Raw genomic sequence first — 13486 nt, forward strand, 5'->3', positions numbered from 1 at the left:
AGGGGTTTGTTGATTTTGTTTATTTTTTTAAAGGAACAGCTCTTGGTTTTATTGACTTTTTAAAATGGTTTTTCACTTCTTGATTTATTTCTGTTCTGATCTTTATTATTTACTTCCTTCTGCTATTTTGGGCTTTACTTTGTTCTTCCTTTCCCACTTCTCTGAGGCATAATCTTAGGCTATTTAGATGAGATCTTTTTTTTTGTTGTTTCAGGCATTTGCTACTATACACTTCCTTCTTAGAATTGCTCTTGTTTCATCCCATAGTTTTTGATATGTTGTGTTTCCATTGTCACTTGTCTCAAGATATTTTTAAATTTCATTTTTGATTTCTTCTTTGACTTATTGGTTGTTCAGGAGCATGTTGTTTAATCCCCATATGTATGTGAATTTTCCAAGATTTCTTCTGTTATTGATCTCTAGTTTGATACTGTTGTGGTTGGAAACAATACTAGATATGATTTCAATTATTTTTGAATTTGTTAAGACTTGCTTGTGGCCTAACAATATGATCTATCCTGGAGAATGTTCCATGTGTACTAGAGAAGAATGTATATTTTGCTGCTGTTGGATGGAAAGTTCTATATATGTCTGTTAGGTCCATTTGGTCTAGAGTTCAAGTTCAGTATTTCCTTGTTAATTTTCTGTCTAGTTGATCTATCCATGGTTGAAAGTAGGATATTAACCTTCTGTACTATTATTCTATTGCTATCTACTTTTTTCTCTGTGTCCATTAATATTTGCTTTATATATTTAGATGTTTGATGTTGTGTGCAGATATATTTACCATTATTATGTCTTGATGAATTGACCTCTTTATCATTAAATAATGACCTTTGTCTCTTGTAACATTTTTGACTTGCAGTCTATTTTTTCTGATATAAGCATAGCCATCCCTTCACTTTCAGCCTATGTGTGTCCTTAAAGCTAAAATGCCTCTCTTGTAGGCAGCATATAGTTGGATTTTTAAAAAATCTGTTCAGCTATTTCATGTCTTTTGATTGGAGAGTTGAATCCATTTATATTCACGGTTATTATCAATAGGTAAGGACTCACTCCTACCATTTTGTTAATTGTTTTCTTGTTGTTTTGTAGATCATTTTTTCCTTTCTTCCTCTCTTGTTGCCTACATTTGTGATTTGGTAATTTTCCGAGTGGTCAGCTTGATTCCTTTCTCTTTCTTTTTTTTCTTTTATTTTTTATTATATTTTATGTATTTATTTATTTTTTGAGACAGAGTCTTGCTCTGTCCGGGCTAGAGTGCCGTGGCGTCAGCCTAGCTCACAGCAACCTCAAACTCCTGGGCTTAAGTGATCCTACTGTTTCAGCCTCTTGAGTATCTGGGACTACAGGCATGTGCCACCATGCCCAGTCAATTTTTTCTAAATATATTTTTAGTTGGCCAGATAATTTCTTTCCATTTTTAGTGGAGTCGGGGTCTCGCTCTTGCTCAGGCTGGTCTCGAACTTGTGACCTTGAGTGATCCTCCTGCCTCGGCCTCCCAGAGTGCTAGGATTACAGGCGTGAGCCACTGCACCCGGCCCCTTTCTCTTTCTTACTTGTGTATTTGCTGTAGTCTTTTTGTCTTGTGGTTATCAAGGGGCTTACATAAAACATCTTATAATAAACTATTTTAAGCTGACAATTTAACATCGGTTACATACAAATACTCTAGATTTTTACCCTTCTCCTCCAGTTTATTTTTTGTTGTTATAATTTATATCTTTTTATATTGTGTATTCCTTAATAACTTATTTTAGCTATAGTGTTTGCTTTACCATTTTGACTTTTAATTTCGTACTAGATATTTGACAGATTTATATACCACCATTACAATAAAGGAGTATTCTGAATTTGATTATAAATTTGCTTCTCCCAGTGAGTTTTGTACTTTTCATGTGTTTTCATGATAGTAATAATCATCCCTTTATTTCCAGTTGAAGCACTCTCTTAAGCATTTCTTATAAGGCACATCTGGTGGTGATGAATTCCCTCAGTTTTTGCTTGTCTGGGAAAGACTTGATTTCTCCTTCATTTCTGAAGGACAGATTTGCTAGGTATAGCTTTCTTGGCCTGCTTTTTTTTTTTTCTTTCAGCACTTTGAATATATCATCTCATTCTCTACTGGCTTGCAGGTTTCTGCTGAGAAATCTGTTGATAGTCTAAGGGAAATTCCCATGTATGTAATTTGCTGCTTTTCTCTTGTTGCTTTAAAAATTTTCTTTGTCTTTTGACATTTTGATTACAGTGTGCCTCAGTAAGGACCTTTTTGGGTTGAACCTGTTTGGGAGTCTTTGAGCTTCATGGATCTGGATGTCCATATCTCTGCCAATGATTGGGAACTCTCTAGCAATTATTTTGTTAAATAAGTTTTCTGTGTCTTTCTCCATCCCTTCTCCCTCTGGGATTACCATAATGCATATATCTGTCTACTTAAGGTGTCCCAAAAGTCCTGTAGGGTTTCTTCACTAGTTTTCCTTCTCTTTCTCTTTTATCCTCCTTCTGACTGGGTTATTTCAAAAGATCTGACTTTAAGTTGAGAGATTCTTCTGCTTGATCTAGTCTGCTGTTGATGCTTTCAATTATATTTTTTTATTTCATTCATTGCATTCTTCAGCTCCAATATTTCTGTTTGGTTCTTTTTTAATGATATCTGTCTCTTTGTTGAATTTCTTATTAAGATTATGAATTGTTTTCTTGATTGTATTGAATTGTGTATATCTGAATTCTTTTATATCTCACTGAATTTCCTTAAGATCATTATTTTGAATTCTTTTACAGGCAGTTTGTTAATTCCCATTTCTTTGGGGTCAGTTACTGCAGAATTATTGTGTTCTTTTGGTAGTGTCATGTTTCCTTCCTTGCTTTTTTACATTTCTTATGTTCCTGCATTAATGTTTGCACATCTGGTGGAAGAGTTTCCTCTTATAATTTTAGAATGGCTTTTGTAGAGAAAGACTTTCACCTGCAGATGTGTCCTAGGGTGTCAGCTGGGCAGGATGCATTGGCTCTGGTTCTAAGTGGACATAGTAGTGTAGTCTGTGCAGCTTCTTCAACTGTGATCAATGTCAGTGATGACTATCAGCACCTTAGTGGCTTAGGAGTTTGTGGATTTTGTGGCAGTGGTGGTGATAGGGTAGGTTGTTGGGGTTCTTGGTGGCAAGGGCTTTAGGGGTCCTTCTGCTCTCATTTTCCCCACAGTGGGAAGACTTAGCTGAAGGAACCTCTACTGGTGTTGGGTCTGACACAGTGGTGCTGTGTTCCAGGGCACAAGGGCTTGAAGTGACTATGGAGCTGGGTCCTAGGCTCAGTGCCTTGTTAAACTACTGTGGTGCCTGTGACTGGGCACAGGTTCACTCTCCAAAGCACAGGTAGACACAGCTCTCCCACTAAGCTGAGGACTGTGACTCTGAGGCACTCCCCAGTAGCTTGGGCCCAGGGGGCAGGAATGTAGCTGTGACTCTGATCCTGGGGGTAAGGGTGCAGCAGTGGCATAGCTTCAAGGAATAAGGGATGTTTCAGAAACTCAGGCCTCAGGGAACAGGGCGTAGCTGCAGTTTGGGTCCCACAGCCAACAAGGCACCCTGGCAACTTGGGCACCAGGAGAGGGGGTACTATGTAATTGTGACTCTTGACCCTGGAGTGGCGGGACACAGCAGTGGCCCAGGCTCTATGGGGCCAGGCACAATGGCATCAGGGACCCAGGAATAGCAGGGTACAGCTGTGGCTTGGGCTCTGGGGGGCAAGGAGCAGTGCAGCAATGGCTCCACTATCCAGGGAGGTGGGGCAGCTTAGCAGCTCAGACTCTGGAGGGCTGGTCCAGATACAGGGCGGTAAGGCACTGCAGCTGTTCAAACTAGAGCTCAGGGTGGCACAGCTCAGCCAAGGCTCTGTTTTCCTGGGAGTAGGGTGCCATATCAGCTCAGGCACTGGGAGGTGCAGTTGCTTTGCTAGGACAGGCTCCAGCTCTGAAGGGCTGAGCACCACATGGCCTTAAGCTTCAGAGTTCCATTTGTTCCGTTGGGTCAAAGCTCTGATCCATGGTGGGGTAGGCTGTTGAGACACTGGTTGGTGCTGGGGTGGAGGTACAGCTGCTCTACTGATTCAAGAGTAGTTTCTCCACTAGGGTAGAGTACCTGTTCCTTAGAGGGCAGAGTGCCTTGTGGGCTTGGGCACTGGGGTTGCGGCTGCTTTCCTGGGTCTATTCCTAGGGAGAAGGGTACCAGGTTGGTTTGGGCACTGGAGGTACAGCTGGCCTACTGGGATGGGGGAGATGGAGTGCCTCCTAGGCAACTTGTTCCCAGAGGGTACGGAGCTGCAGCAGCTTGGCCAAGGAATGGTGCACTACCATGTGTGTGAACATGGTGCAATGACAGCAGAGCCTCAGGGATGGAGGGATGCAGTGGGTACCAGCCATCAGAGTGGGGTGCACTCTAGCAGTGATTCTGGTTTTAAGATGATGCAGCACAGTAGGAGCTTAGACCATGCAGGGATAGGCTCCTTCTCTGGAGTAGTGCCACCATGTGAACTCCAGATAGCTTCCCTAAGCCAGATTCAGGACCTGTGAGGACTGCAGGATTCTCCAGTAATGAAGACTGCAGGTGTCTATTGCAGTGATAAAGACTGTTTGGGTTCTCCTGCTTACCTTTCCCTCAGGGAGAAGTCCTCCATGGTTCTGAGCTGATCCCAACTGGGAGGATGGGGTGGGGGAGGGGAGATATTTTCTTCCATTCTCTATGTGGCCATCTTGAGGTTCTGTGCACCACAGGGTTCCCACTATTCCGTTGCTGTACTCTAGTACTCTTCTTTGATATACACTCTGATCAGAATGTATTTGTTTATTTGTTGTTTTGGTCCTTTCTGCAAGAGGGACGAGTATTAGATACCTCTTGTCCACCATCTTGCTGATGCCACTCTTAGCAAATGGTATGATTGATGTATGAACTGGCCATTATGGGAAACCAGACAAGTCAGGTTATGAAGAGGGCCTAGAATAGTTAAAAACTTCCAACAGCTGAGATTCTGTTCTGTTCCAAAATTTTAAACACCTCACAAATTAATTGTGTGCCAATCTCATAATTACCACAGCCAACGGGAGTGTCATAGCCATCAGCAACCGCTTCTTGGTTTGCACAGAGCTTTCCTGAACTCTGGCATTGTAATCCTTAGCCCTTTCTGGAGGAAGCCTCTAAGATTCTGCATCTTGTTACTCTTTTCTGAGCTTCCTGACACATTAATTGTCATTAAAATGTTGGACACAGCCTCCCTCAAATGTTTTACAACAAAGTTGTATATATATCCAAGCTGTTGTAAGATTTGCGAATGGGTACAGAAAGGAAATGTTAATGTTTATGCAGTAGGTTAAAACTAAACTTTAGGTTTTTTTTTTTTTTTCTGTCAAACATGCTGTGTGGACTCTAATGTGATGTATACAGGAGAATTTGTTCATGTTCCTTAATCATTTGTTTGCTTTCTGAAGCTTCCTGCCCAGGTGTGGTACACTGTAAGACTGTCTTCTAAGAAAGCCAAAAATCCAGTGCTTATAATAACTCTGTTCAAAAGACCAGAAAAAAAAGATAGAACACTCTGGATTTTGGACAATAAAGTATGAACAGAAAGAAAATTGAATAAAATGTTACATTAATTTTGCACATTTGCATTGGATATTTCATCCAAGTATTTTGAAGCATCTGCTTACCTCAGTCATGTGTATATAAACATTTTAAAATCGATAATCTCTTCCCTTTCCTCACTTACTTGATAATAGACACTCAGTTTTCTCCATGTGGAATTAGAGATGCTGTTGAAGGCAGGTGGAGCAGACACCTGCCTGAGCAGGAACCTTCATTGCATAGTAAATGCACAGAAGAATGGTTTTCAAATTGTGGTCCCTTAGACCAGCTCATCAGGCAAACTCTCAGGCCCCACCCCAGAAAAACTCAATTAGAAAACTGGAAGTGGGGTCCAGCAAGCTGGGTTTTAACAGGTCCTCTGAGTGATTCTGATGCAATGCTTAAGTTTAAGAGCCACTGGCATAGAACATTACAGATGGAATCTTTTCATTTTATAGTTGAGAAGTCCAACTGGTAAATAAAGCACTGATGATTTAATAATATGTCATTAAATATAAAATGTTTGATTTCAAATCAAAAGTTTAGTTTGTTATATCTCAAACAAGGAGGAGTACAAGTAATCAAAGTATGCACCTAAGCTATTGACACAGTTTTGCCATCTTAACAGTAGCTTGCTTATATCAGCAGCGAAGAAGGCTGGAGAGTGAGTGGCGATGAAATCATGAAAGGTCTTTTCCACAGCTTGTTGAGAATTGAATATTTTTCCCTGCAAGAAGTGGTCCAAAGCCTGGAAGAAGTGGTAGTTAGTTGGTGCAAAGTCTGGTGGATACGGTGGCTGACAGAGAGTTTCCAAGTCCAGCCTCTGTAGCTTGAGCAGCATTGTTTGTGTGATATGTGGTCGAGTGTTGTCTTGCCAGAGGATTGGCCTGTCTGTTGACCAATCTCAGCTGCTTAATCACAAGCATCCTCATCATTTCATCCAATTGGTTGCAGTAGGCATCCGTTGTATTCAACTGACCAGGTTTCATGAAGCTGTAGTGGATAATACCAGCACTGGACCAACAAACAGACACCATTTAGATTTTTTTGATAAAGATTTGGTTTTGGACTATGTTTTGGCACTTCATCTTTATCCAACCATTGCACCAAATGCTTGTGATTGTCAAAAAGAATCCATTTTTCATCACATGTAACGATATGGTGTAGAAATGGTTCGCCTTATGTTGATACAGCAAAGAGAGGCAAGCTTCGAGGTGATTTCTCCTCTGATGCTCATTTAATTCATGCAGTACCCATCTATCCAGCTTCTTTACCTTGCCGATTTGTTTCGAATGGTCCAATATTGTTGGAATAGTAACGTCAAAACTTGCTGCTAATTCACTCGTAGGTTGAGATGAATTTGCTTCCACTACAGCTTTCAGCTCATCACATGGTCTCAGGTTGCCGATGTGGATCATTTTCAAGAGTAATAGCCAGAACGAAACTTCTCAAACTATTGACATACTGTGCATTTTTAGCCACATCCTTCCCAAACACTTCATTGATATTTCAAGGTGTCTGCACTGCAGTGCAGTTCCACAATGGAACTCATATTTGAAAATAACACAAATTTTTGATTTTTCCATGGTTTTGCAAAAATTGCTCTAAAAAAATTTGAAAGATAATCACAAATGAAACCATGCGTTTGAAAGACTGAGGATGTACCTTCACGGTAAAAATAAAACAAGATGTGTCAAAGTGAAATGTCAGAGATACCAACTGTCAAACTTAGTACTTAAAGAAATTGGACATTTCGTACTTAATAACCTAAATAAATGAAGTTAAGGAAGTTTATGGTTGAAGACTGAGGAACTCTGCCCGGGTCCCTCTTCTATCCCACTTTTTCAGAAAGCTAATGAATGGTCTCCATGACTTATCATGCCTGAAGAGCTTGGACAGCACCAGTGTGTGACCTCCAATGAAGGCTTAACCAAGTCCCCAGCACTTCCAAACCTTGGCTCCTGAGGCTGTGGGTGGGCTCCATTTGAGGTGTCTAGTATTTTTCTGGTGCCCTTGAACACGCTGTTCTTCTTTCTGGAACTCCCTTTCTCCGCTTGTTCACCTGCAAATGTCTATTCAACCTTCAAGTCCTAACTCCAACATCATCTGCTGTGTAAACACTTTACCCAGATGGAGAGAAGTGCTCATGCACTGTATTCCTCAGCACCTTGTATAGATTTCTATGTTATTTTGTTCTTCCCATGATACTACAATTTATCTATCCCCCTTTCCACTAGATTCCAAGTTCTCTGAGGAAAAGAAATTGTTCCTTTTAATCTGTTATTTCTAGTCCCTAATATTAATATATTGTCTGGCAAACAGTAAACGCTCAATAAAAAAGTTGTAGGAGTACTGCAATGCTTTATTCCTCTGTCTATGAATTATCATAATTTTGCTGAACATTTTCCCCATAATGCATCAATGTGCATTTCCTAATAAGAAGGACATTCTCTTACATGACTGCAACACAATGATCAAAGCCAGGAAAATTATTATTGGTATAGCATCATTATATAATATTCAGTCCATATTAAAAATTTACCTATTGTCACACTTAATTTTCTTTATAGCACCTTTTTTCCCAATCTATGATCATGAATTGCCTTTATTTGTCATGTCTCTTTGGACTTCTTTAATTTGAGTCAGTCCTTTAGCTTTCATGACATTAATATTTTTGAGGAACACAGGCCAGCTGTTTTTTTAGACTGTCCACAAGGCTTGGTTTATATGATTGTTTTCTCATTATTAGATTTAGGTCATGGATTTTTGGGAGAAATACTATATAAATGATGTTGAATTTTCTCACACATAACAGTAGGAGGTACATGATGTTGGTTTATCCTATTACTATTCGTATAATTGATCACTTTATTAACTCATGACCATCAAGCTTCTCCATTGTAGAGGTACATTTTTGCCCTTTTTAATTTATAAGTCATTTTTCAGGAGCTATTTTGAGACCATGTTAATATCTTGCTCCCCAACAAACTTTTTTACCTGATAGTTTTAGCAACCCTTGATGATTCTTCCTAAATCAATCGTTACAATGGTGGTTGCAAAGTAATTTTTTAATTGAATAAATGAATCTTAAAAAATAGATTTTTCTAGTTAGTTAACTATTTGAGCAATGTACTTTAAGAGAAATCTCTTTCTACCCCAAAACTATTAGAGCTGTTTACAGAAAGAATCAATATTCTATGCTACCCCTACCTACTTACATTTCAGTTAATGACTTTATTTCTTGCCTCCACAGTGAGCCTCATGTGTTCAAATGCAAAACCACTTAGCAGCTTAAATCAGATACAAACATCTTGACAAAATAATATATATCATGTACCTACTATGTCCTTAATCTACAGACTTTTTTTTTTTTTTTGAGACAGAGTCTTACTCTGTTGCCCAGGCTAGAGTGCCGTGGCGTCAGCCTAGCTCACAGCAACCTCAAACTCCTGGGCTCAAGCAATCCTGCTGCCTCAGCCTCCCAAGTATCTGGGACTACAGACATGCGCCACCATGCCCGGCTAATTTTTTCTATATATATTTTTAGTTGTCCATATAACTTCTTTCTATTTTTTTAGTAGAGACGGGGGTCTCACTCTTGGTCAGGCTGGTCTCGAACCCCTGAGCTCAAACGATCTACCCACCTCAGCCTCTCAGAGTGCTAGGATTACAGGCATGAACCACCGGGCCTGGCCAATTGACAGACATTTAACTCTTCATTGATACAATGCACACATGCACAGATGCAAAATGTTTATAAACTTTTGAATTTCCTGCTATATTTCCATAAAGAGCTGTACTGCTTTATTTACAATTAGCTAAAAATACCTATATTTCATGACTAGTTACATGAATAGTAACAATTAGGACATAATGGAGTATGAAAATGTAGATACACTACTTAAAAGTTTTATATTTCATCTAACTTTACTCCCAAAATTTCAAAAATTTTAGTGTAATATTTTATTGCAATAATAATAATGATGATGATGCATGAATTTATTTTAGATAATCTTTGGCACTTTCAAGCTAGCTCTCAAACTCTTTACTTTCATACAGTCTTTAATCCACTAGAACAGTCTATTCTTTAAGATGCATGCATTCACTTATTTACCACTGGGTGAAAGTTTATTGGTGGATAGGATATTTAAAGTCTTAAAATATCTTTTCTTGAATTACTTATATGCCTTCTGGAGGAGGCACTAGTGGGAGATTGGTGTAGAAACTGAGGAACAGAGAAGTTGAATTATATCACATCTATTTAATGGAAAAACACTGGACCAATCTCCTGAGGAATGTTTGTAATATAGTGGTCAATACTGTAGGTGTCTGAAATCAGTACTAAGCCCTCTGGAGCTGTGGTCCCTAACGCCTGGGCTGTGGACTGGCACTGGACTGTGGCCTGTTAGGAACTGGGCTGCACAGCAGAGGGTGAGAGGCGGGCAAGCGAGTGAAGCTCCATCTGTATTTACAGCCACTCCCCATTTGCTTGCATCACCACATAAGCTCCGCCTCCTTTCAGATCAGTGGCAGCATTAGACTCTCATAGGAGCGTGAACCCTACTGTAAACTGCTCATGTGAGGGATCTGGGTTTGCGGCTCCTTATGAGAATCTAACGCCTGATGCTCTGAGGTGGAGCTGAGGTGGTGATGCTAGTACTGGGGAGCAGCTGCAAATACAGATTATCATTAGCAGAGAGGTTTGATGGCACAATAAATGTAATGCACTTGAATCATCCCAAAATCATGCCCCTTCACCTCTGCCCGGCATCCGTGGAAAAATTGTCTTCCATGAAACCTGTCCCTGGTGCCATAAAGATTGGGGACCACTGCTCTAGAGTCATCACATGAAGCCTTAAAGGTAGAATCGCTTGCTCAAGTCTGCAGAGCAGATGGCCAAGCTGAAATCATAATGAAGGCCCATGGGCTTCCTTTGAAGTTGAGAGTTCTCCCGGTATTTTCTATTGGTATAACTAATAAAATAGATTTATTTATCTAACATCTTTGGATCCCTCTTAAGGAGTAAATTGAGCATGAACAGTAGAGATGTATCCTTAGGGAAGTGGGATGGTTATACTTAACATTTTTGGAAAGAGAAACTCAGTTGTTAGGTGTCGGCCATTTCTGGGCATTGTGATGATTGCTTCCACTTAATATTCTATTTAAAGGTACAAGACTGGAAAGTGATTTAGACATTGTAGAGATTCTTTCTTAAACTCTTTGATTTGTTTAGAGAATGTGCTTTAAGTTTACTAAATTTGTTATTGTTTCTGGTATGTAAAATTTCTCTCTCCAAATACAGTGTTCGATTATCTAAGCACAAAGGCAAAGTTTATGATTCGATTCTCTGCAGCACCTAATACAGTGTTTTGGACACAAATGGTGCTCTTTGAAGACCTAACTGGTGGATAAACGTACTTAGGGCTTGAGCTCACATTTTTACCATAGGGTAAATTTCTCACCGGTCTTCACTTGACATAAAGTAGCCTTAGGAGTTGAGTGACAGTCTGGACTCAAAGATTTCTATTGAAGGGTTTGAAGCAGGTGCTTTAGGTCCAGCCAGGCACTGGGCCTGGCGTCAGGCCCCCGGGGGGCAGGAGCTGGTCCTGACAGCATGGCTGTGTAGCCCTGGTAGGCTACTTAAACTTTCGTGAACCCAATTTCTCCATTTCTGTCAATAAAATGAGCAGAATGAGACCTACTCTGAGAGCCTCTCTCAGTTTTGGGGTGAGAAACATGTTGATATTAGCAGATAACTTGCAAAGCAGCAATCAATTGAAAGTGAAAATTAAATTAGGCGAATGAATTAAATCAAACAATATAAATTAAATTACACAAAACAAAATATCTGCTGACTCTGAGTTTCAAATTAGGGGGAATTCTTTTAAACTTTTACACATTGTATCACCAAGGTTTATTTTATTTAGCAAACAGCTAAAGAGTACTTTCTATGTGTATAGGTAAAAATGTCTTAAAATAACGAATGCTCTTAATCCTGATAAAATGATGAGGCAAGTGCTATTATTGCCCCTGTTTTACAAATGGGGAAACTGAGGCACAGAGAAGTGAAGCAATTTGCCTAAGATCCACTGTTAAGTAGTAGATCTTGGATTCAAACCCAGGTAGTCCATCTCCAAGAGTCCCTCCAAGCAGAAATGGAATTGAGAGTAGATACTTTTTATGGACACCCTTGGAAATGGATTCAAGTTTTGGGAAGTCTGATGTTCTGCTCTATTTGGGAGCATGTAAAATATTTTCAAGCCAGGCTGATTTTATAAGGCAGATGTGCTCCCAAGATGTTTGAATATTTTTGTATGCCACAAGTGGTTATCGGGTCATCAAACTCTTGTATAAAAATATAAGCAAAACCATCCAGAAATGTTTATGATCCACCAAATGTGTAAAACGGAAGTTCTACCCCATGTCCTGCATGCTTTCTCCTTTTATAGCCAATGTGGACAACTTTAAATAGTGAAGTATGAGGTATACACTGAGTGTTTACAAAATTCTTCCTTATTTGGGTCAGGAAGACCATTTTCCTTGTACAACTGAAGCCATGTGGCAACATTTCCCTCTTTATTTTTATAAAGCTTCTATTGGTCTGGGGAAAGACATAGTTGTGTTTTCTTTGAAAATCTACTTTGTTGAGATATAATTAAATACAATGTGATGCACCCATTTAAAAGAGGTATATTGAAAACCAGTTCTCGCCGGAGCCCGGGGAGGGAGCGTCGCTGTGGTCTGCGGCTGCTGTGAGGGACTCTGAGGAGAAGCTCGAGCAGGTAGACGCCGTGCTGCAGCCATGGGCAAAGGAGACCCCAACAAGCCGAGGGGCAAAATGTCCTCCTATGCCTTCTTCGTGCAGACCTGCCGGGAAGAGCACAAGAAGAAGCACCCGGACTCCTCCGTGAATTTCGCCGAATTCTCCAAGAAATGTTCGGAGAGATGGAAGACCATGTCTGCAAAGGAAAAGTCGAAGTTTGAAGATATGGCAAAAAGTGACAAAGCTCGCTATGACAGGGAGATGAAAAATTATGTTCCTCCCAAAGGTGATAAGAAAGGAAAGAAAAAGGATCCCAATGCTCCTAAAAGGCCACCATCTGCCTTCTTCCTGTTTTGCTCTGAACATCGCCCAAAGATCAAAAGTGAACACCCAGGCCTATCCATTGGGGATACTGCAAAAAAATTGGGTGAAATGTGGTCTGAACAGTCAGCCAAAGATAAACAACCTTATGAACAGAAGGCAGCTAAGCTAAAGGAGAAATATGAAAAGGATATTGCTGCATACCGTGCCAAGGGCAAAAGTGAAGCAGGAAAGAAGGGCCCTGGCAGGCCAACAGGCTCAAAGAAGAAGAATGAACCAGAAGATGAGGAAGAAGAGGAAGAGGAGGAAGAAGATGAGGACGATGAGGAGGAGGAGGAAGATGAAGAATAAATGGCTATCCTGTAATGATGCGTATGGAGTGTGTGTGTATGCTCAGGCAATTGTTTTGCTAAGAATGTGAATTCAAGTGCAGCTCAATATTAGCTCAGTATAAAAACTGTACAGATTTTTTGTATAGCTGATAAGATTCTTTGTAGAGAAAATACTTTTACAAAAAATACAGGTTGTAGCTTTTTGAGGGGCTACTACATACAGTTAGATTTTAAAGCTTCTGATTGTTGAATGTTCTAAATATTTAATGGTTTCTTTAATTTCTTGACTTGTGTATTGGTAGCACAGCAAACTGATAGGAATTAGTATCAATAGTAAATTTTGGGTTTTTTAGGATGTTGCATTTTGTTTTTTAAAAAAAATTTTGTAATAAAATTATGTATATTAAAAAAAAAAAAGAGGTATATTTTTAAATTACAAGATTTCTTTTTCTCTCTAG

At 39.7% G+C, this 13486-nt stretch overlaps 2 protein-coding genes across 2 annotated transcripts in view; both read left to right on the plus strand.

Annotated features, from left to right (window-relative positions):
* LOC123643847 (collagen alpha-4(VI) chain-like) overlaps positions 1-13486 on the plus strand; it is a 105694-nt gene that overhangs the window by 22047 nt on the left and 70161 nt on the right. The window lies entirely within an intron of this gene.
* LOC123628636 (high mobility group protein B2) lies at positions 12315-13445 on the plus strand. Its single transcript, XM_045538493.1, has one exon. It carries the CDS (start codon positions 12415-12417, stop codon positions 13045-13047), a length of 633 nt encoding a protein of 210 aa, XP_045394449.1. The 5' UTR covers positions 12315-12414; the 3' UTR covers positions 13048-13445.

This window comes from Lemur catta, chromosome 1 (assembly GCF_020740605.2).
Source record: "Lemur catta isolate mLemCat1 chromosome 1, mLemCat1.pri, whole genome shotgun sequence".
Classification (NCBI taxonomy): Eukaryota; Metazoa; Chordata; class Mammalia; order Primates; family Lemuridae; genus Lemur; species Lemur catta.